The following is a 27,201-nucleotide window of genomic DNA, read 5'->3' on the forward strand; positions in this document are numbered from 1 at the left end:
ATATCCCCGACTCTAAAACTCATAGGCCTCTGAGCCCTGCCACCCAGGATGTCCACTGTGAGACACACACAGGGTGGAGCAGGGAGTGTTGTGGGTCCTTCCCACCAGGCCACCCACCCCCTTCCCAGTGCCAGAGTGGTGCTGACCTCTGCAGTGGGAGGATGGGGATCCCCAGCCTCATCCCGGGCCCCTGGAGGGGTCAGAGGCCAAGGGTAGAGTCATTCTCTGGTGTCACCACCAGGTGGTGTCAGCGAGCTAAGTTTTGGTCCATTCTTCAAGATGCTGGCGAGGGGAGCCCGAGACATGCCCCAGTGCAGGGGCCTTGCCTGCCTGCGCAGGAGGTTAACCTGGGAGCTTTAAAACATACCCAGGCCTGGGATCCATCCCAGGAGAGTTCAGTTTGGTTGGTCTGCTGTGAGGCCAGCATGGGTCTTGTTTTCAAATTCCCCAGCTGTAACTCAGGCTGAGAACCACATCCCATAGGCAGGGTCTCCACCTTCAGTGACCCTCAGAGGCCCCTGGGCCCCGTTCTAAGCTGGGCCCACTCCAGGGTCTCTGATTCCAGGTCTGGATGTCTGACAGCTCCCAGAGGCTGGGCCCTCACTGGGGACCAGCTGCCCTAGTCTCTTGCTCTTTCTCTTTGTTATAACAGCTTTATTGAGGTACGGTTCACTCACCATGCGATGCGCATATTTATAGTCTACCATTTTATGGTTTTAGTACATTCACAGAATTGTGCAGCCATCACTATCAAGTTTAGAACATTTCCAGAACCCCAGGAAGAAACCTCCTGCCTGCTGGCAGTCTCTTCTCCCCCAGCCCCACATCTCCAGTCTACTTTGAGCCTCTGTGGATCTGCCTACTCTGGTTAGGTTTATGGGTGTTTTTGGTACTGGGGATTACACCCAGCTGTGCATAACCACTGAGAAACTCCCCCAGCCCTTTTTAAAGTTTTTAAATTTTGAGTCAGTTCTCTCAAGTTGCCGAGGCTAGCTTTGAACTTATCCTCCTGCCTCAGCCTCCTGAGTTGCTGGGATCAGAGGCGTGTGCCACTGTACCTGGCTACTTCATTTCTTTTTAGTGCAGAATAACATTTCATTGTGTGGAAGGTTCGTGTTTTGGCTATCCACTCATTAGCTGACAGGCATTTGGGTTGTTTGCACTTTTTCACTGTTTTGAGTCGTGGGCTGTGAACATTTGTGTGAAAGTATTTGTGTGGGCATGTTTTCATTTATCTTGGAGATATGCCTGTGTGGGGGAAAAAATAAAAAGCTCCGTTTTCCCCTCTGTTCTCACCGCGACACTCAGTGCAGATGACACCAGCCAGGTATCTTCTGATCTACCTGGAGAAACCAGATCTCACGGGTTGAGGGCTCGCTCCAAGACTGTCCCCTCCCTTTCCTGCCACTCATGAGCCCCAGGGGTTCAATTGAGCTTTTGATGGACAGGATATAGATGCCACAACCTCCTCCTTGGGCTTAATGAATGGCTGGAGCAGCTCCCGAGCCCAGAGAGGCACGGGCTGAGGTTTGGGAGAGAGGACATGCAGCTTCCGGGTCCTCCGTGGGCATCACCTGCCAGGAGTGTCCATGTGCTCAGTGGCCTGTCCTTGGGGTTTTCCGGAGGCCTTAGTGCACGGGCAGCATTGCTGTAGGCTGGGTGGGGACCCCAGCGCTGTGTGTTCTGCTCTCTTGTTGGTGTCTCTGGGCTGCACTCCTCCAGACACCCTCTGGAACGAGAAGGCTCTTGTGTCCCGCTACCTATCAAGGGTAGGTTAGGATTTCTATATAGTTTCTATGACTTGCCTTGGGGAAGAAATTCTAGTTTCTGTAGCCCACTTTGGAGTGCAAACTATGACCCAGTAACTGTACATGGAAAGCAAAACTATGAATCACAATAATACAACCTCAGAGTAGATTGGTTGGATCCTGTGGTCATTCTAAGTTCAACCTTCGGAGGAACTTTGAGACTGTCTTCCACAGTGGCTCCACCGTTTCCCATCCCCACCAGCCCCGTGTGAAGGTTCTGACGTCTCCCTGTCCTTGTCCTTGCCAACACACTAGTCATTGTGGTTTTGTTTTTTCTTTTTTCTCGGTGCTGGGGATGGTACCCAGGACCTTGTGCGTGCTGGGTGAGCGCTCTACCGCGGAACCACACCCCAGCCCCTTGTCTTTCTTTTTGATTCTTGCCATTCTCCTGGGTGTGAAGTGTGAACTGGTCATGGTTTTGGTTTCCGTTTCCCCCTTGACCACTGGGGTTGAGCATTTTTTCATGAGCTGATTGATCATTCGTATAGCTTCCTTGGTGAGTTGTTTGTTCAGATCCTTTGTTCATTTTTAATTGAGTAGGCCTTGTTCATTAGTCTAGACATTCTTACATCTTCTGGACATCAATCTGTTATCAGAGGTATCATTTGCAAAAATTTCCTGCTTTTCTGTGAGTTGTCTTCACTCTTTTGATAAGATCCTTTAGTGCACAGCAGATTCTGATTTTGACCAAGTTCAACATCTGTTTTTTTCTTGTGTTGCTTGTGCTTTGATGTCATACCTACTCTAAGGTCATGAAGATTTATGTCTATGTTTTTGTGATGCTCAATTTTATGTATCAGAATTTTAGGTATTGCCATGATATCCAGATATTTAGTCAAATACTATTCTAGATAGTTCTGTGAAAATATTTTTTTAGGTGATATTAGCACTTAAGTTAGCAGAATTGAGTAAAGCATATTACCCTCCATGATGTGGGTGGGCCATGTATAATTTCTGTCATTTATTCTGTTGATACACAGCATGTTGGTTTATTGATTTTCAGGGGTTAAACCAGCCTTATATTCCTGGGATAAGTGATTGTAGTCGTGGCGTTGTGACTGAACACATACATGCAGGATTCAGTTGCTAGCATTTGGCTGAGGATTTTTGTATGTATATTCATAAGCATTATTGGTCTGCATTTTCCTTTCTTGTGAAGCCTTTGCTTAATTTTGATGTCAGGGCAGCACAGTTCTCTTTCTGGCATCCTCTCTCCATGTCAACAAGATATTTCAATTCTGGGAGTTTCCTAACCTTCTCTGGGATCACATGGAGAGAGAGGAGGCTGGGCAATTGGAGTATCTGGGTTTGAGTCTCTTCTGGAAACACTCATGGCCCAGGTTCTTTGGCCCTGAGATGGGACCACCATGGCACCTGATGAACGGGGGCGTGGTGAGGACGGGTGGGGAGCGTGAATGCCTCACAGCACTCAGGCACGATTCCTGCTGGCCACAGTGGCCGCTGTTGTTGTTGTTGCCCTTCCCGTGACAGCTGGGAGCCGTGGTGAAGAGGTGCTGGAGTCCAGCTCTCTGTCCGGCCCTGGGAATGGCCCTGTGTGCCCAGAACATGGCGCCGTGTCCTCTGTACTCCTCCGGGATGCTGTCCGCTGGGGCTCTACAAGAAAGATGTGACTAACTTTCCAGCTGGACTAGAGCTCTGGGTTCCAGTGGTCACAGCTGGTTGTATCTCAAAACCCTTGACAGGCCACTGCAGGCAGCAGGCCCTAAGGTCTAGCCAGGGTTTTGTTCCTGTAGCTCCAGGTTTAAGTCTCCGCCAAGGCTGTGTCAGGCTCAGTTCCCCTGGGGGTCAGGCAAGGCCCTCTGGAGTGCAGTCCTGGTTTCCTCCCCTGACAGGCCCCTGCTGATGTCCCTGGCCCTGTGGAGGGCTCAGCCCTCAAGCCTCGCCCTTCTGTGGGGGGGGGGGGCAACTAGCAAAGGGACCAGGAGGTTTTTCTCCTCACTAGCGCCCTCTAGGCCTGGGCTTGGGGAGGGCAGGAGACCTGGCTTGGGGCCGGACAAATAAGGCCACTTTGTTGAGGCTGTCACTAATTCATTGCCAACACTTGACAAGGGGACAGAAATTCCATATGGTTCTGATCCAAGGAGTTTTAGCAGGGAGATCTTTGCGGTCACCCAGTCGCAGATTCTGGAAGTGCTGCTAGAGAACAAGGCAGGACCTGGAAGGGACCTTAGCCCAGGGCTTGGATCTCACAGAGCAGCTTACTTTTTTTTCTTTCTTTCTTCTGGTAACGAGCCAGGCAGGTGCTCCACCACTGAGCCATGGCCTGATTATCCCAGACCATTTTTTTTTTTAAAGAAAGGACTTCCTTAGGATTGCTAGTGTCTAATTTTGTTTAATACATCCTTTTAAAGAAAAGGAGGATACAAACATTTTCTTTGGGTACTCCCCAGGGATATTATACCACTAAGCTACACCCCCAGCCCTTTTTATTTAGAAACAGAACCTCACTAAGTTGCCAAGGCTGGCCTTGAACTTACAATCCTCCTGTCTCAGCCTCTTGAGTCACTGGGATTCCTAGAGGAAACAACCATTTAAAACCCCAGTTAACATCTAATACAGTTGGTATTTCATAAAAGAAAGGATATTTTGCCTGGAAATTGTAATCCCAGTGGCTCAGGAGGCTGAGGCAGGAGGATCGTGAGTTCATAGCCAGCCTCAGCCATGGCAAGACACTAAGCAACTCAGTGAGACCCTGTGATCTAAATAAAATACAAAGTAGGACAGGGGATGTGGCTCAGTGGTCAAGTGCCCCTGAGTTCAACCCCCAGTACCCTCCCTGCCACCAAAAGAGAAAAAGGATATTTTAGTTAGAAGGATGTCATGTCAGAATAGAAGCCTTGAAAATGTTTATATTTCTAATTTCTGGTGGCCCCAAGAAAACCGGTCCAGGGCCTGGGCTTGGGGATCGCTGTTCCGGCCACCAGGCTTCTGTCTCCTTTATAAGGCCAGAAAGGCTGAATGCCTCCTCCAAGGTGACCTGCATGTCCCAGCTTGGATCTAGGTCCTGCCTGAGGTCAGGGTGATGACCTGCGTGGTCCCAGCTGCCTCCAGGTTAAAAGGGGCCTCAGGCCAGCTCTGTACATGAGAGGGGAGACTCTCTGACCGCCTGTGTTCCCACCTGCTGGGCGATACTGCTCCTCCCATGGGGTGGCATGAGGAAGTCCTTGGGGACCAGAGGAGCAGGACTTGCCTCATGCCTAGTAGGTGCTAAGCACGGAGGGCTCTGAGCGTGCCCCAGGCCAGTGCCCCAGGGGGCCCCTCCTGGTTTCACAATGTCCCCACTGACCCTCAGCATCCAGTGCTGAAAGGCTGTGGAGAGACCTGGCGATCTGTTTAAAGATGAGGCCGGGGGCCTGGAGTGGGAGGGCAGAGTGCCCAAGGTCCCCTGCGAGTTGGTGGTAGAGCAGGATGAGAGGCCCAGGTCCTCACCCCCGAACTGTCTCCTGTCCGCTTTGCTCTTGACCCTGGGGTCTCCTCCGCGTTGCTCTCGTGGGGGGCAAGGGTTTGCTGAGGCTCTAGTGGGGCAGCAGCTCGGCTGCCCTCCAGGGAACCGCTCCTCCAGAAGTGGGCAGCCCTGGGTCTCCCCAGGTGTCTGGCTATTCATTCAAACCTCTGTCTTCTGGTTTCAAACCAGAGGTCCCTAGGTGACCTCCAGTGGGTCTGCAGTTCTCTGGACACAGTGGCCGGGGTACTGGTCAGCCCTCTGGGGTTCCCTGCAGCCTCCGGATGGCCGTGGCCCTGAGCCCAGGCCTGGGTGTCACCTCCGTCAGCTCCACTGCCTGGGAACTGTCCGCCTGAAGTGTCCTTCCCAGAGATCACAGCCTTGGGACTCTGAGCCCCTAACTTCAGGCAGCTCCTGGCTCCCTGGCCCTCCGCCCCTCAGCGCCCCTGAGCAGCGTGGCTTGGCGAGGAGCGGGCGAGCATAGCCCCTGGCCTTTGGCCTTTGCTTCCCGCAGTGAAGGCCCCGCAGGGCGGGGGCAGGCAGTGGGGGTGCGGCCACTGCTCCCCCGTGGGAGAGGGGAGCCCCACTCCAGGCGGGCTTGCAAGGCGAGCGGGAGGCCGGCGGGTGGCGGCTGGCATAGAGCTGTGGGAAGTGCAGCGTCGCCGGGGAGTGCAGCGTCGCCGGAGCCTGCGGAAAGCGTGGCGAGGCCTGGGAGAGCCGGGCCTCCAGGACCCCGGGGCCTGTGGGCCTTTTTGTCTGGTCTTTGTGCGCTTGCGCATACCTTCTCTGGTGGGCGGGATTATGATGGCCCCCGGGATTCCGCACCGGGGTGGTGTCACTCAACAGGGCTCCCCAGCGTGGCCACCCCCTGCCCGCCTGCCCTGGGCCTTCGAGCCTGCCTTCTGGGGGCCGGGAGGGGCGGTGCAGGAATGGTCTCTCCCTGCGGGGTCTTTGTGTCCTATTAATATCCACGTAACCTGCAGCCCTGTGGGAATGTCCTGTGTCCCCTGCGGTTCCTCTGTGGATGGCCTTTCCAGGTGTTTCCTGGGGTGGGGTGTCCAAGTACATGCTGCTCCTTTACCCATGGCGATCACTTCCTTCCTTCTTATACACATTTATCTATTCATTTTTGTTTTAGTTGTAGTGGGACACAATACCTTTATTTCATTCGTTTGTTTTTATGTGGTGCTGAGGATGGAACAAACCCAGGGCCTCACATGTGCTAGGCAAGGGCTCTACCTCTGAGCCCCTGCCCCAGCCCCACGGGGATTATTTCTGAAGGCTGATCCTTAAAAGTAGCATTATTGACTACCTTGAAAGGTAGGAACTTATTTTATTCTTAAAAAGATTTTGGAAATTTTCAAACAGAAAACTTCAAAGTGGAAAGCCCCAGGGGCCCTGGTGTGCCACCTCCTGGCTGTGGGAGGTCCCCGTCACCTCCTCTTCAGCATGGGTCACTATGAAGCAAGTGCCTGCCTGCATAGCATTTCCTCTGTAAATATTTCATCACGTGCCCCTAAGAGGTGATCTTGCTGGGTGTGGTGGCACATGTCTGTGATCCTAGTGGCTCCGGAGGCTAAGGCAGGAGGACCCAGAGTTCAAAGCCAGCCTCAGTATGGGAGACCAGCCTCTGCACGTGACTGAGTTAACTCCCTTGCTGGGCAATGTGAGGTCAGGCATCCATGCTGCTAGACTGCCCCGCTCTTCTAGGGTTCGAGTGACTGTCTTCCTACAGCCCCATGGGTGAAGCTGTGCTCGCCTGTTCCTTTGTAATATAACCCCTTGCCCTGTTTAGGATAAAACGTTCCATGGAAGTGCATTGTGTGTGTCCCCTTCTCTTACTGTGGCCTACCCAGGAGTCAGTCAACCTGCTGACAGTGGACATCATGAAGATAGACTCAGCCCCCTGAAACCTGACCCCTTGCCTCATTTGAATGGCTTCTCCTCAATAAAAGGGGTCAGCACATGCTCTCCCTCTCTTTCTTCCTGCAGACCCTTAAGGTCAGAGGAGCCGTCACAGCTACCCCAGAGAAAAAGGTACTTGTGTCTCTTGTGTGGTTATTTTGCGCAGCCCGGTTAGCCCAGTTTACCTGGAGTGACCCCTGAGTTTTAGTCGCGAGAACAGAAACCCGGCACTCAGCAACTTAGCAAGGCCTTAAGCAACTTAGACCCTGATCTAAATAAAATATGAAGAGGGGCTAGGGAATGGGAATGTATCTCAGTGGTTAAGTGCCCCTGGGTTCAATGCCTGGTACCAAAAAATAAAAAAAAAAAAAAGAGAGAGAGAGAGACAAGGTGATCTTTTGAAAAAGGATAATCAGGACACCAGTGTCTCCCCTAAAACAATTAGCAGTTTCTTATCATCAGATGTTGAGTCAGTGTTGAGATTTGCTCCCTGGTCTCATTGAGTCTGTCCTGGGAGCAGGTCCACACGAGAGCCACCTGTTACATATGGTCCGTTGGCCCTTAAGGCTCGTGGATTTGCCTACTTATTGGGGCCGGGAGGGAACCCAGGGCTTCTAAATACGGGAAGGAATCTACCACTCAGCCCTCCCCCGCCTAAGGCCCTTTTCATCTCAAAAGCTCTTCTCTTCCCTTTCCCCTGGATCACATTTGTTGGGAGCAGCTGGTCATCCCACCAGGCTTCCCGAGGCTGACCTTGACAGTGGCATCCTGGGTTTAGCTCAGCCTCTGTCTCCTGAAGACTTCTGGAGTCACAGGCTTGTACCAGTTCCTGCTCCATCTTTGTCTGGAATAGTTGGAAGAGTTACAGGTGGCGCCAGGGCCTGGAGCCCCTGCCCTTGCACTTGTTGTCACTGGTGTCCTTGGTGGACGTCACTTGAATTTCTTCTTTCATTTGGAATTTGCAGGACCTGGTGTGGTGGTGCAGCCTATAATCCCAGTGGCTTGGGAGGCTGAGGCAGGAGGATCTCAGTTTGAGGTCAGTCTGGGCAACTTAACGGGACCAGAAAAGGGCTGGGATTGCAGTTCAGTGGTCAAGTCTCCTTAGGTTCAATTTCTAGTACTGCTTTAAAAAAAAAATGGGGGGATGGCCATTTGGAATTTGCAGAATGGTGATCTGCTCATTCCTCGTTTCTTCTTTAATTAACTGTGGCAATTAACTGACAGTTCCTGAGAGACCACCCTTTCTGGGGCAGAAAGGCAGGTGGTGGCTTTTCCCCTGGATTTCCCCGTCTTCAGAGGACAAGGAAAGACGTTGGATGGTGAGGGAAGGGGGAGCCAGGGGCGGCTGCAGACCAGTGCTGGAGGCCAGGGCCCGGCCTCTCCCAGCAGCTCAGCACCAGTCCCGGGTGCTCACAGCCGGGTCCTCACTCTGCGCTGGTGTCTGACGACAGGCAGGCTCCCACTTAGCTCTGGTCTTGCATTTATGGGGGAGAGAGGTCTCCGTCCTTAGGCCAGGTGTGCCCAGGAACACAGCTGGGGGTGGCAGGGAGAAGGTGAGACCCAGACCCAGCTCCCGGATGCGGCCCTCTCTGCACCACCCTGCCCCCGGGGGGCCAGCTTCACCTCCTCCTACCCTCCCCATGCTTGTCGTGGGGGGGACGCCACGGTCCTGGCTCTTCTCAGGCTGCAGAGCAGAGGCCGCAGGACAGGGCTGGCATGGAGGTGGCAGACTGAACCCGCAGACAGTCTTCACTGGGATGGACCCGCCCTGGGATGACAGTCTCCGTCCCCCTTTTAGCCCGACTCAGGCTTGCCTGGCTTTGGGGGCTGCAGCCAACAGTGATGCCCTCTCCACTGTTCATGGCGATGGCCAAGCCTGGTCACCCTAGCTGTGTGAGGGGCCAGAATGTTCAGGGAGAGTGTGTGTGTGTGTGTGTGTGTGTGTGTGTGTGTGTGGCCCTAGGAATGGAAGCCAGGGCCACTCTACCACCGAGCCCTTTTTGTTATCATTATTATTTTTCATTTTGAGATAGGGCCTCTCTAAGGTGCCCAGGTTGGCCTCAAACTTATGGTCCTCCTGCCTCAGCCTCCCGGGTTGCCAGGCTTACAAGCACGTGCCATTGTGCTGTTCTCAGGGAATTTTAAGAACTGCCTCAAATGGAAAAAAGAGAGAAAGAAAACCCTTTGGACTAAGCCATTTGGTGAGGTAGGGCCGGACGGGCCCAGGCTGAGGGGAGGCCAAGACGGCCACAGGCCCACAGGGTGACACAGTCTGTGGATCAGTCGTTTCCTGTTGGGCCTGGGAAGGGGAGACATTTGTGGCATAAACCAAGGTCAGGGCCCTTGGAGGAAGCCCTGCTGGGATCGGTGATGCCCGCCTCACCTCCCTTGTGTGGGCCAGGGCGTGAATTCTTGGTGTTCTGTGTTTGAAGCAGCTTTCTGAGTCCCCTGTTTCCTCCAGAGGCGTTTGAGGAAGAGCTGAGGTGAAGGCAGCCACGGAGGACGAGCCACGGAGGGGGCGTGGCACGTCCTTTGGTCTCAGATGTAGGTTTGGGGGGTTTTGTTTTTGCAGGGCAGGGGTGGAAGGTCCTGGGCCCTTGTGCCTGCCTGGTGAGCCCCCTGCCTCCGAACCCACCCCTCAGTCCGAGAGGCAGTCTGTGCAGGCTGTCCTGTGTGACTGGGAGCAGTTTTCTGAGGCCCACCTTCTGTTCCTGCTGGGCCTCAGGCTGCTGGTGAAGTGGGACAGGTTCATTAGGCCAGTTCACTGGGGCAGAAATGGAGGGCTGAGCACGTTTTGGGACTGGCTGGCGGCAGGACCGGAGCTCCTCTGCCAACACTTTGGCCTGTCCTTTCTTTGCACTGCTGTGGCCAGGGGCCCTTCTGTGGTAGCATAAAGAGGAAGGGTTAGCGGGGAAGCCCCCGGCTGCTCCTGGGTGCGCCACAGGGTTGGTGTGGGGTCTGCACACAGAGGAGCTGCTGGGCATCAGTGAGTCGGCCCAGTGTCACAGGACTAAGGTCTTGAAGGAGATAAGCAAGCCGGACGGGGTGCACTCTGCAATCCCAGCAGCTCAGGAGGCTGAGGCAGGACGATTTCGAGGTCAAAGCCAGCCTCATCAATGGCAAGGCACTAAGCAACTCAGTGAGACCCTGTCTCTAAATAAAATACAAAATAGGGCTGGGGGTGTGGCTCAGTGGTCGAGTGCCTCCGAGTTCAATCCCTGGCATCTCCCCCATCCCCCAAAAAGTAAGCAAGATGGGCTCTGCGTGGGGGTCTTTGTCAGTCTCTCTAAGACCTTGGAGTTATAAAGAAATAAAATTATCAACAACAACAACAAAAGACCCTGGAGTGGCCAAAGTTGTTCCCTGGAGACACCTTTCCAAAAGGTAACGTGTCTCCAGGGCCCGTCCTGGGCAACTAGAGGAGCCCTGGAGTGCTGTGAGGGTCCCACCAAAAGTGACAGAAGAAAGGCTGCTTCCTGGGCTTGCCCACTCGGCCCAGGACAGAGCCAGTGGGTCAGGGCAGCCACTGGAACAGAATCTGTGTGTGTGCGCATGTGCGTGCGTGTGCGTGTGTGTGTGTGTACGCATGTGTGTGCTCCTGCATGCATGTGCAGGGTGTGGGCTGCGAGCCCTCTGGCTTCCCTGCCTTCCCGTCTTAGGCTGAGCAGGAGCGTCTGGAGGAGTCTAGACTCCACTTCAGCATCCCCTGGGGCCCTGGGTCCAACCCCCACCCAGGAAGACCCTCCTGTGCGCTTGCTGTCCCTTCTGCTGCAGAGGCGGCCTCCCCGAGCCTGGTTCCAGGACCTGCCTGGTGCAGCCGGGGCTCCAGAGGTGTCTGCAGGGAGCGGGTGGAAGGTCGGTCAGGGTGTTGGAGACCTGGGCTGCCTGGTGCCTTCTTGGTCCCCGCTGTGGGTCGTCCAAGACGAGGTTCTTCTCCAGAGATGAGAAGCGCCCTGGGGGTGGTTGGAAACCTGGGTTCCAGGCCCAGCTCTGCCGGTGACTCCCTGAGCAGCCTTGGCATGTTGCTTTGGCCTCTGGTCCTGTTTTCCCCTCTGTCACCTGGGGTCGTTAGCCCTGCTCTTTCACTGTGAGGAGCGGAGGCGAGGACCAGCCCTGACGCTGTGAGGCGGGAGTGGGTAAGGGCGTGTGGGCAGGGTGCCCGACCCCAGGCTCGCTGGGGGGTCATTCACAAGGAGGGGGCGTCACGTGTTGGGTGGAGCCCTGTGCCTGGCCAGGGGTGCTCTGGGCGGGGTTTTCTGGGGACAACAGGTAGAGAGGCCTGGCACCAGATCGATGACTTCACTGTCAGTTAGAAATAGAATATGGTGTCTTTGGAAAACCGTGCCCACGTGGGCTGAGGCCCGGGTACAGAAAGCTCCTGTGTTTCAGGCCCTGGTGCCAGGCAGTGCCAGAGGAAGCCCCCAGGACAGGGCTGATGGCGTGGGGGGCTTGCCCTCTGAGGAGAGGCTGGCCTGGTCCTGGGGGAAGGGCGGGGACCTGCCCTGCAGCCCTGGCCCTTTCTGAGGGCTGGGAGCAGAGGCCACCAGCTCCTGTGTCCTCCCACTCAGGAGGTGAGGAGGGGGACGGGGGAGCTCCGGGATGGGGAAGGGAGAGTCTGGCTGTTGACATGGACCTGGGCCTGGCCTCGCTGGCTGGCTTTCCTGCTTCCTCGAGCATGAGCTTGGCCCGCTCTGGCCAGGCAAGCCACGCGTGGGCAGGAGCTATGGCTCCTGCGTGGGCTCTGCTGCCAGCCCTCCAGGTGGCCATGGCAGGGCTGCACCCCTGACCTCCGCCTGTTCTGGAAAGCAGAGGGGTGGTGTGGGCCGTGCCGAGCACCCTGCGAGGCTGGGAGTCACGGAGACGCGAGACCCAGCCCTACCTGGCCACCGACTGAGCATTTAGCACACACCTTCCAGGTGTCAGTGCTGCTGGGTGCTGGAATGCCACAGACGGAAGACAGTCCCTCCCTGGGGGAGTCTTGTGGCATGGTGGACAGCGACGTCACGCGGGAGCTGAAGCAGTGAGGAGATGGGGAGGGGATTACAGTTTTGTGTAGGGTGGGCAGACAGGGCTCAACTGCAGTGGCATTTGGACAGACTGAGAGCAGGTGAGGGTGGAGCCATGCCACCATCTGAGGGAAGAGCATTCCAGGGAGAGGACAGAGCGTGTGCAGAGGGCCTGAGGCAGGAGCAGCCTGGTGATTTTAAGGGGCAGAGCGAGGGAGCCGGAGGGCAGGGGAGGAGGTCAGAGGGTTCAGGGCGAGAAGGCAGACCTCGTGTGGGCTTTCAGCTTCCACTCCGAGCACAGGGGGAACCAGAGGGGAGATCCTCGCTCAGCGTGTTGAGAATAGACAACGGGGTGGAGTCGGTGCAGGGCGGCCAGGCGGGGGCTGTCATGGACCAGGACAGCGGGAGGCAGGCCGCCTTGCTTGGGAACTTCTCAAAGGGGAGCCGGTGGGCTTCCCTGACTGTGGGTGTGGGGCGGGGGAGATGGGAAGGAGGGGTCTCTACTCGACCCCAGCTGCTGAGAGGACATCATTCCACCGAGATGGGCAAACTGGGGGGTGGCGGGTCTGGGGAGTGCGCGGGGGTCTCTTGGGGCCTGACCGATATCCACAGAGGTACTTCCCAGGCGCTGCGTGGAGCTGTAACTGGGGGTCCCAGCATCTGCCTAGGATCCCAATTCTGGGTGCTACTGGGTGCTGTGGACAGGAGATGACCTAGGGAGGGGTGTCACTGGCCACCTGAGCGCCTGCTGCAGATTGGCCCTGGAGGGAGCAGTGGTTACAATCCAGCGCCTGTCCGCTGGGTTTGTGGTTGGGGAGGCAGAGCCTGCCTTGGTACACGATCCTCACCGTGGAATGAAGATGAAAAGGTTCAGGCTGAGAGCGAGGGGCCGTGGAGGGTCAGGGTGGGGGACTCGGAACAGGCTTCAGGGGCCCTGCCCCAGGCCCGGAGGGACAAGCTGCACATGGCAGGGCCAGGCAGAGGAAGGGCATTCCAGGGAGGAGGAACAGAGTGGGAGAAGGCCCAGAGGATGGAGGGCAAGAGGGGCTGGCTTGGCCCTGGTAAAGAGGTCAGAGTAAGAACCTGGAACGTGCTGTTCATGCCCAGCAGCACAGAACTCTGGGACTTTGGGCAGTTTCTTAACTTTGCTGAGCCCCAGCTGCAAAACAGGAAGGCCCTCCTCCTGCATGGGGTTGCTCTGAGAGAATGTCAGGGTCCGATCGTTCAATTTGGGTGTGACACACTCAGCGTGTCAACCTGGGGGCTCCCAGCCCTGCTCGGTGGGCCTCTTCCTGGTGGTCCAGCAAAGAGCAGAGCGTCAAGAGAGCCACCTTGGCAGTGCTGGGCTGCCTCAGGCCAGGCAGACCCGAGGGGTGAGGGGCTTCAAGTGCTCAGAGTCCTGGCTGCCCGTGGTGACCCTGTTCTATTTTAGGCTCCGTCTCAGCAGACGAGGAAGCTTGTCCCGCTGCAGTACAGCTAATGACAGCCTGGAGAACTGGAAAACTCTTAAAACATCTGCGCTATTTTGATCCCCAGGAGGTGGCTGCCACTCCTGCCCAGGCAGCGTGAGCGTGGGTGGTTCTAAGGAGACCAAGGCTCTGATAGGAAGACGGTCACGGTCCAAATCACAGCCCTGTGACTGCACAGGATGTGCCCACAGCACTCCCTGGGTGTCCGGCACCTCTTTGCAGAGCTCTGGATTTAGGATAATTCTATCCTTGCCCTAGGACCCGGAAGGAGCCCCTGTCGCCTCCACCCGAATCCTCCTCAGGCCCAGTTCTGGCACAGGCAGGCCTCTGTCCCCTTGGGAGCAGGCCACAGAGGGCGCAGGCTGTGTCCACTGCCAGCCGAGACCTAGAGCTTTTTGTGCCCACAGGACATTTTTTCTGGGCTTTTTAATCGAAAGTGGTTTGAAGTGGCTCTTGCCCAGCGGGGCTGTGGGTGGCTTCCTCCCTAAGAAAGGGCTTCCAGGTGGGCTCCAGGCCTGGGGTGGTCTCTGGGGAAGGGTAGAGGCAGCCTGAGGGGGGGTGTGCTCACCTCTTCACTGCGCTGTGACGAAGCCACGTTGGAGGTGGCGGTGGTCCTGTGGTGGCTGCGGTTTGCATTTAGGGAAAACAACATTGTTTTTTTTCCTTTTTTTGGTCTATTGCCTGATTTCTATGCAAAATGGACTCTCGAGCACAGGCTCCGTCCATCCTTAGAACTCAGCATCCTCGCTGCTGCAGCCACTGTCCTTCAGGGAGCCTTGGGGTCGTTCCCAACCCCGGAGTCACCTCCAGCCCACCTGAGGTTGAACCCAGGTGCGCTCAGCAGCGGAGCCCCATCCCCAGCCCTTTTTCATATTTGATTTAGAGACAGGGTCTCGCAGAGTTGCTTCGGGCCTCGCTGTTGTTGAGGCTGGCTCTGAACTCTCCATCCTCCCGCCTCAGCCTCCTGAGCTGCTGGGATGACAGGCGTGCCACCTCTCCTGACTCAGCTCCAGCCCCCTGTGTGCTGGGTCCAGTCTTGGATTGGCTCCCTCACTCCTGTCTGGGCCTTGCCCCCCATCCCACCTCTCCCCCACCACTCCTCCTCCCTCCACCCTGTGGGCACACATTCTGGGTCCTCGTCCTGCCTCCATGTGCCCGCTGTCCTTCCGGACCCACCTGGGTGCCACCTCCCCTCGGACACCTCTGGGGGAGGGCAGGGCCTGCTGCCTGTCCCTGCGTCCCCAGTGCCCTGTTGTGAAGGAGGGGTCCGGGTGGCTCTCTGTGGGCTACAGGTGCTTTGTCGCTCCTCCCCTTACTGAGAAACCCTCCCCCTGGAATCTCAGGGGCTGAGGCCTACATGGCAGGACTGGGGCCAGAGCCCAGCCTGTGGGTCTTGGAGTTACTCAGAGAATCAGAGCAGCGGCCCTGTCCCCCTGGCTCCTCCTGGCACACCCTGCCCTCCCCCATGCCTCCATCCCCAGGGCCCCTGAGCGCCTCCGGTGGGGTCGGGAGCCAGCTTGGCCACGCCCTCTGCCTCACAGGACCCTGGGAGCTTTGGGCTGGTCCCCAGGCCCTGGGCAGGTCCACTCCAGCTCTGATTCGAGTGGAGGTACTTCCAGCTGTGGCCCAGCTGTTGGGAGACCCCACCCCTCTGGCCCCTGAGGCTGATGTGGAGGGACAACTGCTGTGCCACATCCTCTCCCGGATCAGAGACCTGTGGCAGGCCTGGTGGAGCCTGTGGTGGGTGAGAGGGCTCGTGCCAGGCCAGCTGCCCGGGGCTCAGGGCATGGGGCGTGCGTGTTTGTGGGGGGCAGTGGGGCCCATGCTGATTCCAGCCTGCCCTCTCCTCCAGGCAAAGGCTGCCAAGGAGGAGCAGGAGGCGCGGAGGCTGCGGCTGCGCAGTGCACAGTACCTGGAGCGCTACGTCTACCTGATCCTCTTCAACGCCTACCTCCACCTGGAGAAGGCTGGCTCCTGGCAGAGGCCCTTCAGCAGGTGGATGCGGGAGGTGAGAGGCCGGTCCTGTCCCTGTGTGCTGCCGGTGGGGACCTGGTGGCAGGCTACCCCGAGGAGAGGGCACTGTGTCATCTGTCCTACCCTGGGTCTTCTGCACTTGCAGGGTGAGTTAGGTCCCATGGGAGGCAGCGGCGGCCGCCTGCTGGGCCGGGAGCCTGCTCCGGGTGGCCCGTGGCTGCCTGGCTCAGGGCCTTGGGCACATCATTATTGTCCATTATCATTTCAGCCCTCGCTTGGTCCCTGCGGGGTGAAGGGCAGGGCTGTGGTGTCCCTGCCCCCACCTCCTTCCTGCTGTGACCTTGGACAAATTGGTGGCTTCTCCAAGCCTGCCATCCCAACGCTAAAGTGGGAATAACCTTAGTGGTTGGCATCCACTCAGAAGGTGGCGTTGGGTACACTGAGTGCCGTCCGCCAGACCCAAGCCCACCACGTGTGCTCAGGAGGAGACCCAGCACAGGGGTCATCGTTAGGACGGACACTTTGTTCACGCCTTGGCACCCCCAGGTCAGGAGACGGGCTCCCTCCCCCTCAGCAGAGCAGCCTACGGTTACCCTCTGCTAGGAAGCCAGGCCACCCGGGCTCACCAGAGAGGCCTGGTGACTCTAATTTGGACTCAGGACTGGAGCTGCTGGCCACCCAGGCAGAGTGGGTAGGAAGGTGTGGGGTTCAGGCAGGGGTGCCGGTAGGTTCAGAGCTGCGGGGGCGCAGAGGCAGGGAGACCCCTGCAGCCCCAGATGGCAGTCAGGGGGACTGCTGAGGACAGGCCTTTGGGGGTCCTCGGGACATGGTGGTGGGGAAGCACAGGAAGTGAGCCCTCCTGCCCTTGGGTGGGTGTTGGGTCAGCAAGAGCTGGGGGGACACCAGGGCCACCCTTGTGGACATGCCTGGGCTCAGCTTCCTCTTGCGCCCCCGAGGTGGGTGGAAGCGTGGGGGTGGGGACAAGGAGGTTTCTGTCTTGGGCTTTGCTTGGGAGAAGATATCGGGGCTCAGGAGCTGGGAGGAAGCTGGAGCCCCTCCCAGCTGAGCCTGGGTGCGGGGGAGGGATGCCGAGGAGGGAGAGCTGCTGGTCTGGGCAGGACCGAGGCCCCAGCCCCAGGACCCCTCAGCCCCTCTCTCCTGGGAGGGTGCCTGGGGGTGAGCATTGCCCAGGGAGAGGAAAGAAGGACCGTATTCCACTTACTCTAAGTCCCCAGGGTGGTGGGAGAGAGGAGGGGAAGGCTGTTGGGTGTTTAGCCTGGGCCTGACCTGGTGTTCGGTAGCGGGGCTGCATGCTGAGTGTCCAGGGAGCTGTGGGTGCAGAGGCCTGGAGCCCGACATGCAGCCCAGGAGTTCCTCTGCCTTCTCCAGCCTTTCCCTGGGCCAACTGGGGTGCCCAGAGCAGCCAGCCTGTGCCCTGAGGTCCACCTGGGCAGCTCTCTGTCCTCCTGTGCCCTCCCGAGTAGAGGCCACTGAGCTGCTGGGCGGAAGCCAAGGCTCAGGGAAGTGAGCAGAGGGGCGCGCAGACCCGTGGGGCCCATTGAGGGGAGGAGGGCGTGACACACTGCCCTACTCGCCCCTCCCCAGGTGGCATCGAAGGCCGGTGTCTATGAGATCCTGGACCGGCTGGGCTTCCCGGAGCTGGAGAGCCTGGAGGACCAGCCCTTCTCGAGGCTGCGACACCGGTGGCAGGAGCAGAACCTCGGTCCTGAGCCCTCTGCTGCTGGGGACTTCCCGTAGGGGCTTCCCTGCCTCTCCTGCAGGGCTGGGGGGACCCTGAGTGTCTCTGGCTGGGACTGGCCCTGGGGGCTGCCTGGAGAGCCTGGGCGGGAGCCTTTTGGGAGAGAGCTTCCTGTGGGACATGCAGACGGCACAGCCGCTCCTCGCGCGTAACCCAGACGCACGTGGAGGGAGCCTCCAGGGAACTACAGGGTGGACACCTGCAGGCTGCTGGCACTCGGCTTCCGAGGAGCACCCCTCTGGTGCCCACAGCTAACCGCCACCTTCTGTCCTCTCCAGTCCCTCTCAGTGGCTCTGAGCCCTGCGGGGCTGGTTCCTTCCTTTCTTCCTCTTTTCTCGGCTCTCTTCACCCTCCCCTTTGCCGCCTGAGCCCTGGCTGTGGGTCCCTGGCTGCCCGAGGTGAGGGGACAGTGCTCCAGGTGATTGATCAGTTTTCTTGTGTCTCCTGCCTGTCCCCAGCCTGGGGCACTGGGAGGACAATGGCATGGCGCCGGGCTGCCGGGGCCTTTCCTCTCCCTCCTTCCCACTCCCCGGCTGGCAGGATGGTGGAGGTCCCCAACCAGCTTGAAATCCCTCTTAGGAGAGGAAGAAGTTTCCAGAAGAGCGGGAAGCTCTGCTCCGTTTGCCCAGCAGCCTGGGCTGCAGGTGCCGAAGAGCCAGAGCCTGGGGCTGCGGCCCCTCTGCTCCTCCTTCCTGTCCCACCCGTGCAAGATGGCCCCACCTGCTGCTGAGGAGCCCCAAGGACTTCGGATCCACAACAGGCTCCGGGGCGGCCCTTGTGAACCGTGGAATGTGGGACTGGGCCAAGGATGCAGGAGGGTCACCCGGTTCCAGACCGTCCTCGCAGAGATCCTTCAGCTGTCTCCCCGGCCACAGGAAGGGCCAGACACTGCTGAGGCAGGTCACCGGAGCTACCTCGCCCAGTTAAAGGTGGCACGGAGAAGTGACAGAAAGGGCGTGTGGGTTGAGATTGCCTCTCCTCTGTCTGGAGGCTGGTGTTTGCTGAAACCCAGGCCCTGGGCAGTGAGGAGCCTGTCCTCCCGCCTGGCCATGGGGCCAGGGAGGCCTGGCCTCTGGGGAGCTCATGCCCATCTGCAGAAAATTAGGAGGTGCCCTTCTCGTTGGCTGCCATATCTGAAAGGGAGAGAGGAGGCCAAAGCTGTCCACTTGTGCCCAGTGTTGGGAAGTAGGGACCCTCTTAGCTGAATTATTTTTGCAAAACTACTGTATGTCTGCTCACTACCTTTTCAGATTTGTTTTATAATTTTGCATGTACTCAAAAATTTTAATTTCTTTGCAGACAAGGTCTAGCTGAGGAGTCAGAGACTGGGGCTACACTGGGAGGGATCTCTGTGTTCTCATGGTTGACCCTGACTTTCAGCTGTGCTGGGACCACTGGCCGATCACTTCACCTCTCTGCCTCAGTTTCCCCATCTGTAAAATGGGAGAATAATACTTGCCTACCTACCTCACAGGGGTGTTGTGAGGAATCATTTGTGATTTTATTATTATTTTTTTTGTACAGAGCTTTTTGGCATTAAAAACAGCTTAAATGTGAAGTGGGCCCAGCTGCTGGTTTATCTTTAGTGTGAAACAGATATTGTAGAGGTGAGACAAGATGGGGACCCTGCCTCTTCAGAGGGAGGCTGGCTGCACAGAGTTGAGCGCAGAGGCTGCCATTAGCACTCCTGATCTTAGAGAAGGTGGCTTTTAAGGTATCCTTCTCCCTCCTTCCCATCCCCCATCATTCATTCCCATCTCACACTGGACACCCCAGGCTGTCACGCTTCCATAAAGTGACATGACAAGCTAATTCTCACTAAAGTGTGAAGAACTACCATATCTAGGGAAAATGTGTGCAACAAAGTGGACTTTAAGGCCTTTAAAGGAAGGTGGGGGCTGGGGCTGGGGCTCACTGGTAGAGAGCTTGCCTAGTATGTGTGAGGCACTGGGTTCGATCCTGAGCACCGCATATGAATAAATAAAAAATAAAATCAAAGTCCATCAACAACTAAAAAATAGATAAATATATAAAAAAAAAAGGAAGGTGGACTTTAGTCTCCACTTCCTCTTCGTTCTCTGTTCCCATTGCTATGCCCTACTCTCTGGTTTTATTTATTTATTTTTTGGTACTAGGGATTGAAAACGGGCATTTTACCACTGAGATACATCCCCAGCCCTTTTATTTTTTATTCATTTTTTTTAGTCGTAGTTGGTACAATATTTTTATTTATTTGTTTTTATGTGGTGCTGAGGATCGAACCCAGTACCTCACACGGGCAAGGCAAGTGCTCTACCACTGAGCCCCAGCCCCAGCCCTTTTATTTTTTATTTTGAGACAGGATCTCACTGAATTTCTGATGCTGGCCTCCAACTTGAGATTCTCCGTCCTCAGCCCCCTGAGCCACTGGGATTATAGGCATGTGCCAGATTGCCTTTGAAACATTTTCGTGGTTTCATAACATTTGATTGTGTGGATAATTAATAACTTTGATAAATTTATTCTAGGGCATTTCGTTTACTTTGTGGTCATTTAGACTTTTTACTTCTGAGATAAAATGTAGCTACCAATAATGCACAAATATTTTTTTTTTTTGGTACCAGGGATTGAACTTGGGGGGCAGGCAACCGCTGAGCCCCATCTCCGGCCCTATTTTGTATTTTATTTAGAGACAGGGTCTCCCTGAATAGCTTAGGGCCTTACTAAGTTGCCCAGGCTGGCTTTGAACTTACGGTCCTCCTGCCTCAGCCTCCCCAGCTGCTGGGATAGCAGGCGTGTGCCACTGCGCTGGGCTGAATTTGTATTTCTTTGTAACAGATGCTGTGGTGAGGTCCACAGTTGTTTTATGTTTATTAGTCATTTATATTTTCTCTTTCTTGAGTCATCTGCATCCTTTGCTATTTTTTCCCCTTTATCTTATTGATTTGTTAGGATGGCGGCCCTTTATTCTGTTTGTTGTATTTATTTTTAGCTTTAAAACATCACCAGGGTCCTGGGGTTGTGGCTCAGTGTTAGAGCGATCGCCTCACATGTGTGAGGCCCTGGGTCTGATCCTCAGCACCACATAAAAAATAAATAAAGGGATTGATTGTGTTGATTTGCAACTCAACAGACAAACACCATCAGACACACGTGCTCCCCTCCAGCCCACCCCTCCATTCCAGTCCACCCTGGAGCTGACCCATTTCTGGATCAACAATTGGCTTATTTCGTGAAGTTCTTTGTTAAGCACGTGTGTGTCCAGCTGTGTATTGGACTTCTTTCCCAGCCCTCCTCTTGTTCAACCTGCGACGAGACCCGAGTAACTCATCCCGTTGTGCAGCTAGAGTTCTGGTTCCCAGCCCTTGCTCAAGTCGGGGCGGCTGCTGGAGCCAACTCCAGGTGTGGGGAGCCTCTCTGCCATGTCCAGTGATGGGGGAGAGACTGTCAAACCCTCTAGGAAATGCGGGAGCTGGGGGAATTTGGGGAGAGGCCCAAGAGGAAACATTTTGGGGATAGTCTGGCAAGTTCTTACCTATATTCTGTGTTTTCTTTGAATGCTTTCTTAGTGTGTGTTAAGTTTCTTGATTCTTCTGGAATAGATTCCTGTGAATGACATGAGATAGAAAATATGATTTTTTTTCCAAGTGGATCTGCAATTAGCCCATCATTAGTAACCACCACCCTGCGCTACTTGAACTACAGCCTTTGTCCTGCGTTGGGGTCCCCCCATCCATGGGTTCGTAGTGTAGATGCGTAGTTGTCACTGCCCCTAGCATTCGTCATCCTCGCAGTAACTGTGACCCTCGGTGCTCTGGAGGGGCAGGACCCAGGCTGAGCCAGCCTGCGCACCCCATCCTTCTGCGTGCTGACCCCCAGGGCCGGGCAGAGACTCAGCCAGCCGTGAGGCCCCGTCGAGCTCACGCTGGGTGTTTCAGTGAGTGACCAGGAGAGTCCTAAGTACTAGGGAACTTAAGGGAGAGGCTACAGATGGCTGCAGCGCGAGAAGGGGACAACCAGCTGAGGGACAATGACGTCGAATGCCTGCATCCACATCCACCACAGCTGAGCGGGCGCCCCTGGGCCCCAGGAACCTTTGACAAGCTGCTGTCTTAGTGCGCAGGGGAGCTGCCCGGGGTCTCTGAGGCCAGGAGCCGTCCACACCCTGCGCTGGACACCAGTGTCCTCAGGTTCTCGGCCTCCCCTCCTCCGCCTTCCTGTCACAACTCCCTTCTGTGCTTCCCGACTGTTCTCAGGTGCTGTCATTTCCAAATGGATTTTAGAATAATCAACTGACTTGTATTTTAAAATCCCATCGGTATGTTAATGGTGTCATTAGATAATTCAATATCTATTGGCTCAGCGAGGGAAATGGACACCTTCACAGTATCACGTCTCCCAGGAAGGTGGCCATTCCCACTTATCCTCCCGCCTCAGTCTCTCTACAGGTGGGATTCCAGGCATGTGCCACCATGCTCAGCTGTTTAATTTCTTTCTGCTATTTATATTTAGTATTTTTCTTGTTATGTAGGCTCATTCTTCCTGCACAATATGAAATAATGATCATCCTCACTCCTAAGTCTAATGATAAGAATATTTTTAATGCTCCATTCACTGACTCTAATTCTTGATCTAGACTTAGTTTAGATGCCCTTATGATAAAGAAATTTCCTCTAATTCCTGGTTTGTTAATATTAAAAAACCTTGGAGTGGGTCTGTGGCTCAGGGATAGAGCATATGCCTTGCATGTGCAAGGCCCTGGGTTCACTCTCTAGCGCTGTAAAAAATAAAACAAAATAAAACCCATGTTTTCTTACCACTCATGGGACTGCTATATGCTCCCTCTTTTAATACGTGAATATTGAAATGGACATTAACAAATTTTTCAAGGTTGAATAACCCTTATATTCCTAGATGAGTGTTCCTTGGTCAATGTTTTATTCTTTAGACATGTTGCTGAATCAGAACTTTTTAATGAGAACTTTTGCATCTGTGTTTCCAAGTGTTTCCCCCTTTTGTCATCCTGAGTTTTGTGGTCAGCCTATGGTGGCCTTATAAGTCAGGTGTGAGGCGGCTCTGTATCATTTCAGTGTTCTGGAACCGCGCTCCCATCTCTTGGCTCATCTGTGGCTGGATGGTTCATGGAGCCCTTGCAATGGGCAGGCAGGTTTTAGGAAGGCGTCTTGATGATGTTCTCAGTTTCTTCCGTATTCGTGAGTCCCCTCGGGTGAAAACACCTTTTCCTGGGCCCAGGTGGTACCAACATTGTCCCAGAACAAGACAGAAATCTTCTATCAATATTTTCATATTCATGAATGTAAACCATATGCAGTCGCCTCTTCCATACTTAAAATCCTCCTCACACCTGTCATCGCGTCCCTGCTGCCTGTGGCTGTGCTCTGGGTTGGTGAGATGGGAGTGGACTTGTGTTGGAGTGAACTCGAGGGGGTTCGTGTTGCACACGGGGAGGTTGCATCATTGTTCTTTGGGCTCAAGTTCTTCGCAAGCATTTTGGGAAGATTCCAAAGAATGTGGGCCACCTCCATGGGGCTGGGGATGTGGCTCAAGCGGTAGTGCGCTCGCCTGGCATGCGTGCGGCCCAGGTTCCATCCTTTGCACCACGTACAAACAAAGATGTTGTGTCCGCCAAAAACGAAAAAAAAAAAAAAAAAGAATGTGGGCCACCTCCAGCCCCTCGGATGGGAAGCCTGGGGTGTGGGGGTCCTGGGAGCCCTGGGTGAGGACAGCTGTGAAGCTTAGGGGACTGTAGTCACAGGAGATGACTCTGCCTGCTGCACTGAGAACACGTCCTGTCCCTGGTCCTTGGGTGCCCATCAGTGCCGGCCCAGTTAGGTCTGAGACACGTAGGATTGCTCACCCTGAAGAGCTTTCCAGGAAGGTTTGCTGAGGAGGGGAGTGGGGCTTTGGTGGGGTGGCAGGTGCAGCAGAGTACTAATGTGTCCCCACACACCCCACACGGTAGGGTCCCCAGTGTTTCCTGGGTGAACAGAGCCTTACTGGACACCTTCTCCACCCCTCCCCGTCTGCTCCTTCAGCTCCAACATGGAGTGGATCCTGCCTCCTCCCGCTGCCTCCTCTGAGCAGGGCAGGATTCCTCAGCTCTCAGTGACAGGCGTCACCCCCTGAGCAGAGGCCATTTCCTGGGTATTGCCTCCAGTCAGGCCTCTTCCCCACGAGTGCTTCTGCGCCCCTCACCTGTTTTGCTGTTCCTGTGGCCGAGCTGTGCATGAGGAGCCAGAGACTCAAAGAGGAAGCCCCTTGCCTCAGGGCGCCCAGCAAGTACCACCCAGCACACACCGGGGCCTGCCAAGGCCGGTCTTCCCAAGGGATCTTTTTGCCCCATGTTGTTGATACAACGAAGACAAAGAGCAGGCAAATGCTTTTAGGGTTAGTTGGGAGACATGACTAGGGAAGAAATGCAGGGAAAAATCTGAGGCACTAAGTTTGTGCAAGCAGCTGGCGGGGTGGGGCACGCCTGTAATCCCAGTGCTCCGGAGGCTGAGGCGGGAGGGTCACGAGTTCAAAGCCAGCCTTGGCAACTCAGCAAGGCCCTAAGCAACTCAGCGAGGCCCTGTCTCTAAATAAAATACAAAAAGGGCCAGGGATGTGGCTCAGTGGTTAAGCGCCCCTGGTTTCAATCCCCAGTGCCAAGGGGAAGAAATTCAATCTGTCCAAGTCAAGTCCCGACGTTATGTTCAGATACTTGACACAGGATGATGGGAATCGGCTACTGTCTCGCAGTCGGCTCCCTGCAGCACCTACCCAGAGCTCAGATAAGGAGCCCCGTGATCACTCCTGGCCTTCGAGCCAACCCATTTGCATGGTTTGTTTAATAAAAAATTTGCATGGTCAAAATGGTCTGCAAAGGGCTTGGAAGCCTCTTGGGTTCTTAAGAGAGCCGAGTGGTTCCTGGCCGTCTCGTCTGACTGGTGGTTGGTTCTGCAAACCTTGGTTTGGTTTGGTTTGGTTTTCCAAATCATAAGCAGATGTGCATGCCGGCGGCCGGCCTGGCTCACACACAGGCCCGTCTCTCCTCGGTCCAGCTTGCTCTGTCAGCAGTGGGAAGGGGCACCCAGCCCGCTGGACACCTTCCGCAGGGGCATTCCCAGGCGGCCTCTAACCGCTGGCTGCTCTTAGCAGCCAGGTTGGGGCAGGGGAGGCTGTGGGAAAGAAGGGAGGGGCCTCTGGTCTAGTCTGCATGGCCGGAGCGAGATGCCCTCCTGAATGGGATCCCAGTTGGAGTGAGTTCTACTCTGTCCCTGTGTCATACGTCCAGACAACTCTACTGCCCTGGGCATCCAAAAAGAGCCACAACAACACTCTCCTGTCACCGAGCAGTCAGAGTGACAGAGAAGGAGGGCCAGCCTGCCAAGAATGGTGGTGACATTTCCTTTAGGCTCTCTGGAATTCCCAGGTCCACCTGGCCACCTCCTGTGGCCCAGAAGAGGGCACGGGAACTGGGGCTGGTCACAGGGTGCCCCAGCTCTGGCCCCGGGAGAGCTGTGGGCTGCACACCGTGGGTAGGGGTCACTTCCCAACGCCTGACGCAGGGGGGCCAGGAACCTCCCAGTCGGAGGGAAGGGCGGAGGGAAGGGAGGAACAGCCCCCTGACCTGGCTACAGGAAGGGGAGTCATCCGAGTCCCTGGGCCCAACCTCAGTCCTTCAGCATGGGGGCCAAGGCTAAGGGAAGACCGAAGGGCACTGTGGACTGGGGCAGGCTGCAGACGTACTCGGTGCCATTGGCCACAAGACACCACTATTTCACATCCCACTTCTCTCAGCAACTAAATAGCTGAGGGACTTTGGGCAAGTGATCAGACCTGAGCCTCGGTTTCCTCACCTGTAAAATGAGGCTCTCGGGAAACTCAGATGAGATAATGCATATTGACGCAGGTCCAGTCCCACGGCCGGCACTTGAGCAAAGGGAGATAAAGGTAAAAACAAACAGAACATCACCGGAAGCCCCTTCCCCACCTTGATGACGTGGAGGATGAGTCTTGGGGGCAGGGACCTCAGAGCAAGTCCTGCTTCCCCAAAACACCAGCTCCCTAAGCTGTGGGACGGTTTCCAGGGACAGGGGGGAAGAGTTGGCCTTTCTGGGTGGTGGAGAGCAGCTGCTCGGTCTGCAAAGGGAAGCCCCCTAAGGGGAGGAGGCTGGAGCCTAGAGCGTCCCCTCAGCCCAGGGCAGCTCTTCTTGGCTTCCTGTACCAGGAGCAGGGCTCTGGTCCCCAGGTCCGCACCCCTGTCCTCCTCCCCTCCCTCTGCTGTCCCTTCCCCTCCCACTTTCCTCAGCACCTGCACCTCCCCCAACCCTGGTCACTCTCTCCTCCGCTGTCAGTCACCTTAATTCACTTTGGATTTCCCTTTCACACCAGCTTGGTGGGGCCACTGAGGTGAACAGGCTGTGGTCCCTGCTCTCTGTGAGCTCACGGTCCTGTGCAGAGTGGGGGTGGAAATACCTGTCAACATTCCCTCGTTCATTTAGCAACATTTATTGAGCACCTACTATGTGAATCCTGAGGCCTTGGCTTTCCATCCTCCCTCCTGCAGGGCGGGGTGTGAGGGAGGGGTGGGGTGTGGCTGGGAAGGCTGGAGTCGCTGTCGCCCTGGCAGGAGTGCCAGAGGACTGCACCTGTATTCAGGCCCCGATCTGACACGGCAATGGCGGGCACAGACAGACATGAAGAGCTTAGCTCAAAAGCTAGTGGCAGGGAACAATTTGGTGGCCTCTCAAAATTCTAAATACAGAACTGCCATAGGGCCTAGCAATTTCACCCCTAGAGATGTGTGTAAAAGAGTTGAATGCAGGGATTGAAACAGATACTGGCCCAACAATGTTCATGACAGCATTATCCACCACAGCTCAGGGGGAAACAAGCCCAGTGTCCACCATGGGTGAATGGATGGACAGAATGTGGCGTGGACACACAGTGGAATATTACTCAGCCAAACACATGGAATTTTGATGCATTCAAGAATGCAGAGGGATCTTGGAAACATTATGCTAAGTGAAATAAGCCAGGCATGGAAGATAAATCCCGCATGATTCCATTATCTGGTGTATCCAGGGTTGGCCATTCACAGAGAGGAAAATAGAATAGATCACCAGGGGCTGGAGGGAAGTTTAAGGGTACACATTTTTTGTTTTGAGGATGATGAAAAATTTGGGGTCTAGACAGAGGCGAGGGCTACAGCATTGTGATTCCATTTAAGGCACTGAATTGCACACTTGGGGTAAATGTTACGCGTACTTGACATTTTTTTTTCCCTTTGGTGCTGGGGATTGAACCCAGGACCTTACACATGCAAGACAAACACTCTGCCAACTGAGCTATGTCCTCATTTTTTAAGCTTCTTTTTAAAAATATTTGTTTATTTATTTTAGTTGTAGTTGGGCTCGATACCTTCATTTTGTTTATTTATTTTTATGTGGTGCTGAGGATCGAACCCAGGGCCTCACATGTGCGAGGCGAGTGCTCTACTGCTGAGCCACGACCCCAGCCCTATATTTTACATTTTTAAGAGAAGCAAGTGGCCAGGTGGCATGGGACCTTGCTCCCCCTGAGAGGTGGGGCCTCTGCAGTCACCATGCAGCATCGTTTTGAAAAAGGTCATGGAACCTACAAAGGAGAGCCCTAGGGGAGGCAGTGCAAAATGTGGTAGGGAAACTTCTGGAACCCTCCAGGGGTTGGTGGAGAAGGTTCACCACCGAGATGCGAGGGGAAGCTTCAGGATCCTGGGCAACTTCCTTTCCAGGAAGGAGAGATGTGCACCAGCCGCAGAGCACTGCTGGCAAGACTAGAGGAGGTAAGGCCT

At 55.5% G+C, this 27,201-nt stretch overlaps 1 protein-coding gene across 4 annotated transcripts in view; it reads left to right on the forward strand.

Moving 5' to 3' along the window:
• Window positions 1-18,922, forward strand: part of Pald1 (phosphatase domain containing paladin 1) — a 62,320-nt gene extending 43,398 nt beyond the window's left edge. For 3 of the 4 annotated variants that reach the window (XM_026405827.2, XM_026405826.2, XM_077798366.1), the window contains exons 19-20: window positions 15,504-15,659; window positions 17,231-18,922. In XM_026405827.2, the coding sequence (XP_026261612.2) occupies window positions 15,504-15,659; window positions 17,231-17,383 (309 nt within the window). In that variant the 3' untranslated portion in view covers window positions 17,384-18,922. Of the gene's footprint in view, window positions 1-8,141; window positions 8,214-15,503; window positions 15,660-17,230 lie in introns of those variants that run through there. The other variant, XM_077798367.1, reaches the window with a different exon arrangement.
• Window positions 18,923-27,201: the final 8,279 nt, after the last annotated feature.

This window comes from Urocitellus parryii, chromosome 5 (assembly GCF_045843805.1).
Source record: "Urocitellus parryii isolate mUroPar1 chromosome 5, mUroPar1.hap1, whole genome shotgun sequence".
NCBI lineage: Eukaryota > Metazoa > Chordata > Mammalia > Rodentia > Sciuridae > Urocitellus > Urocitellus parryii.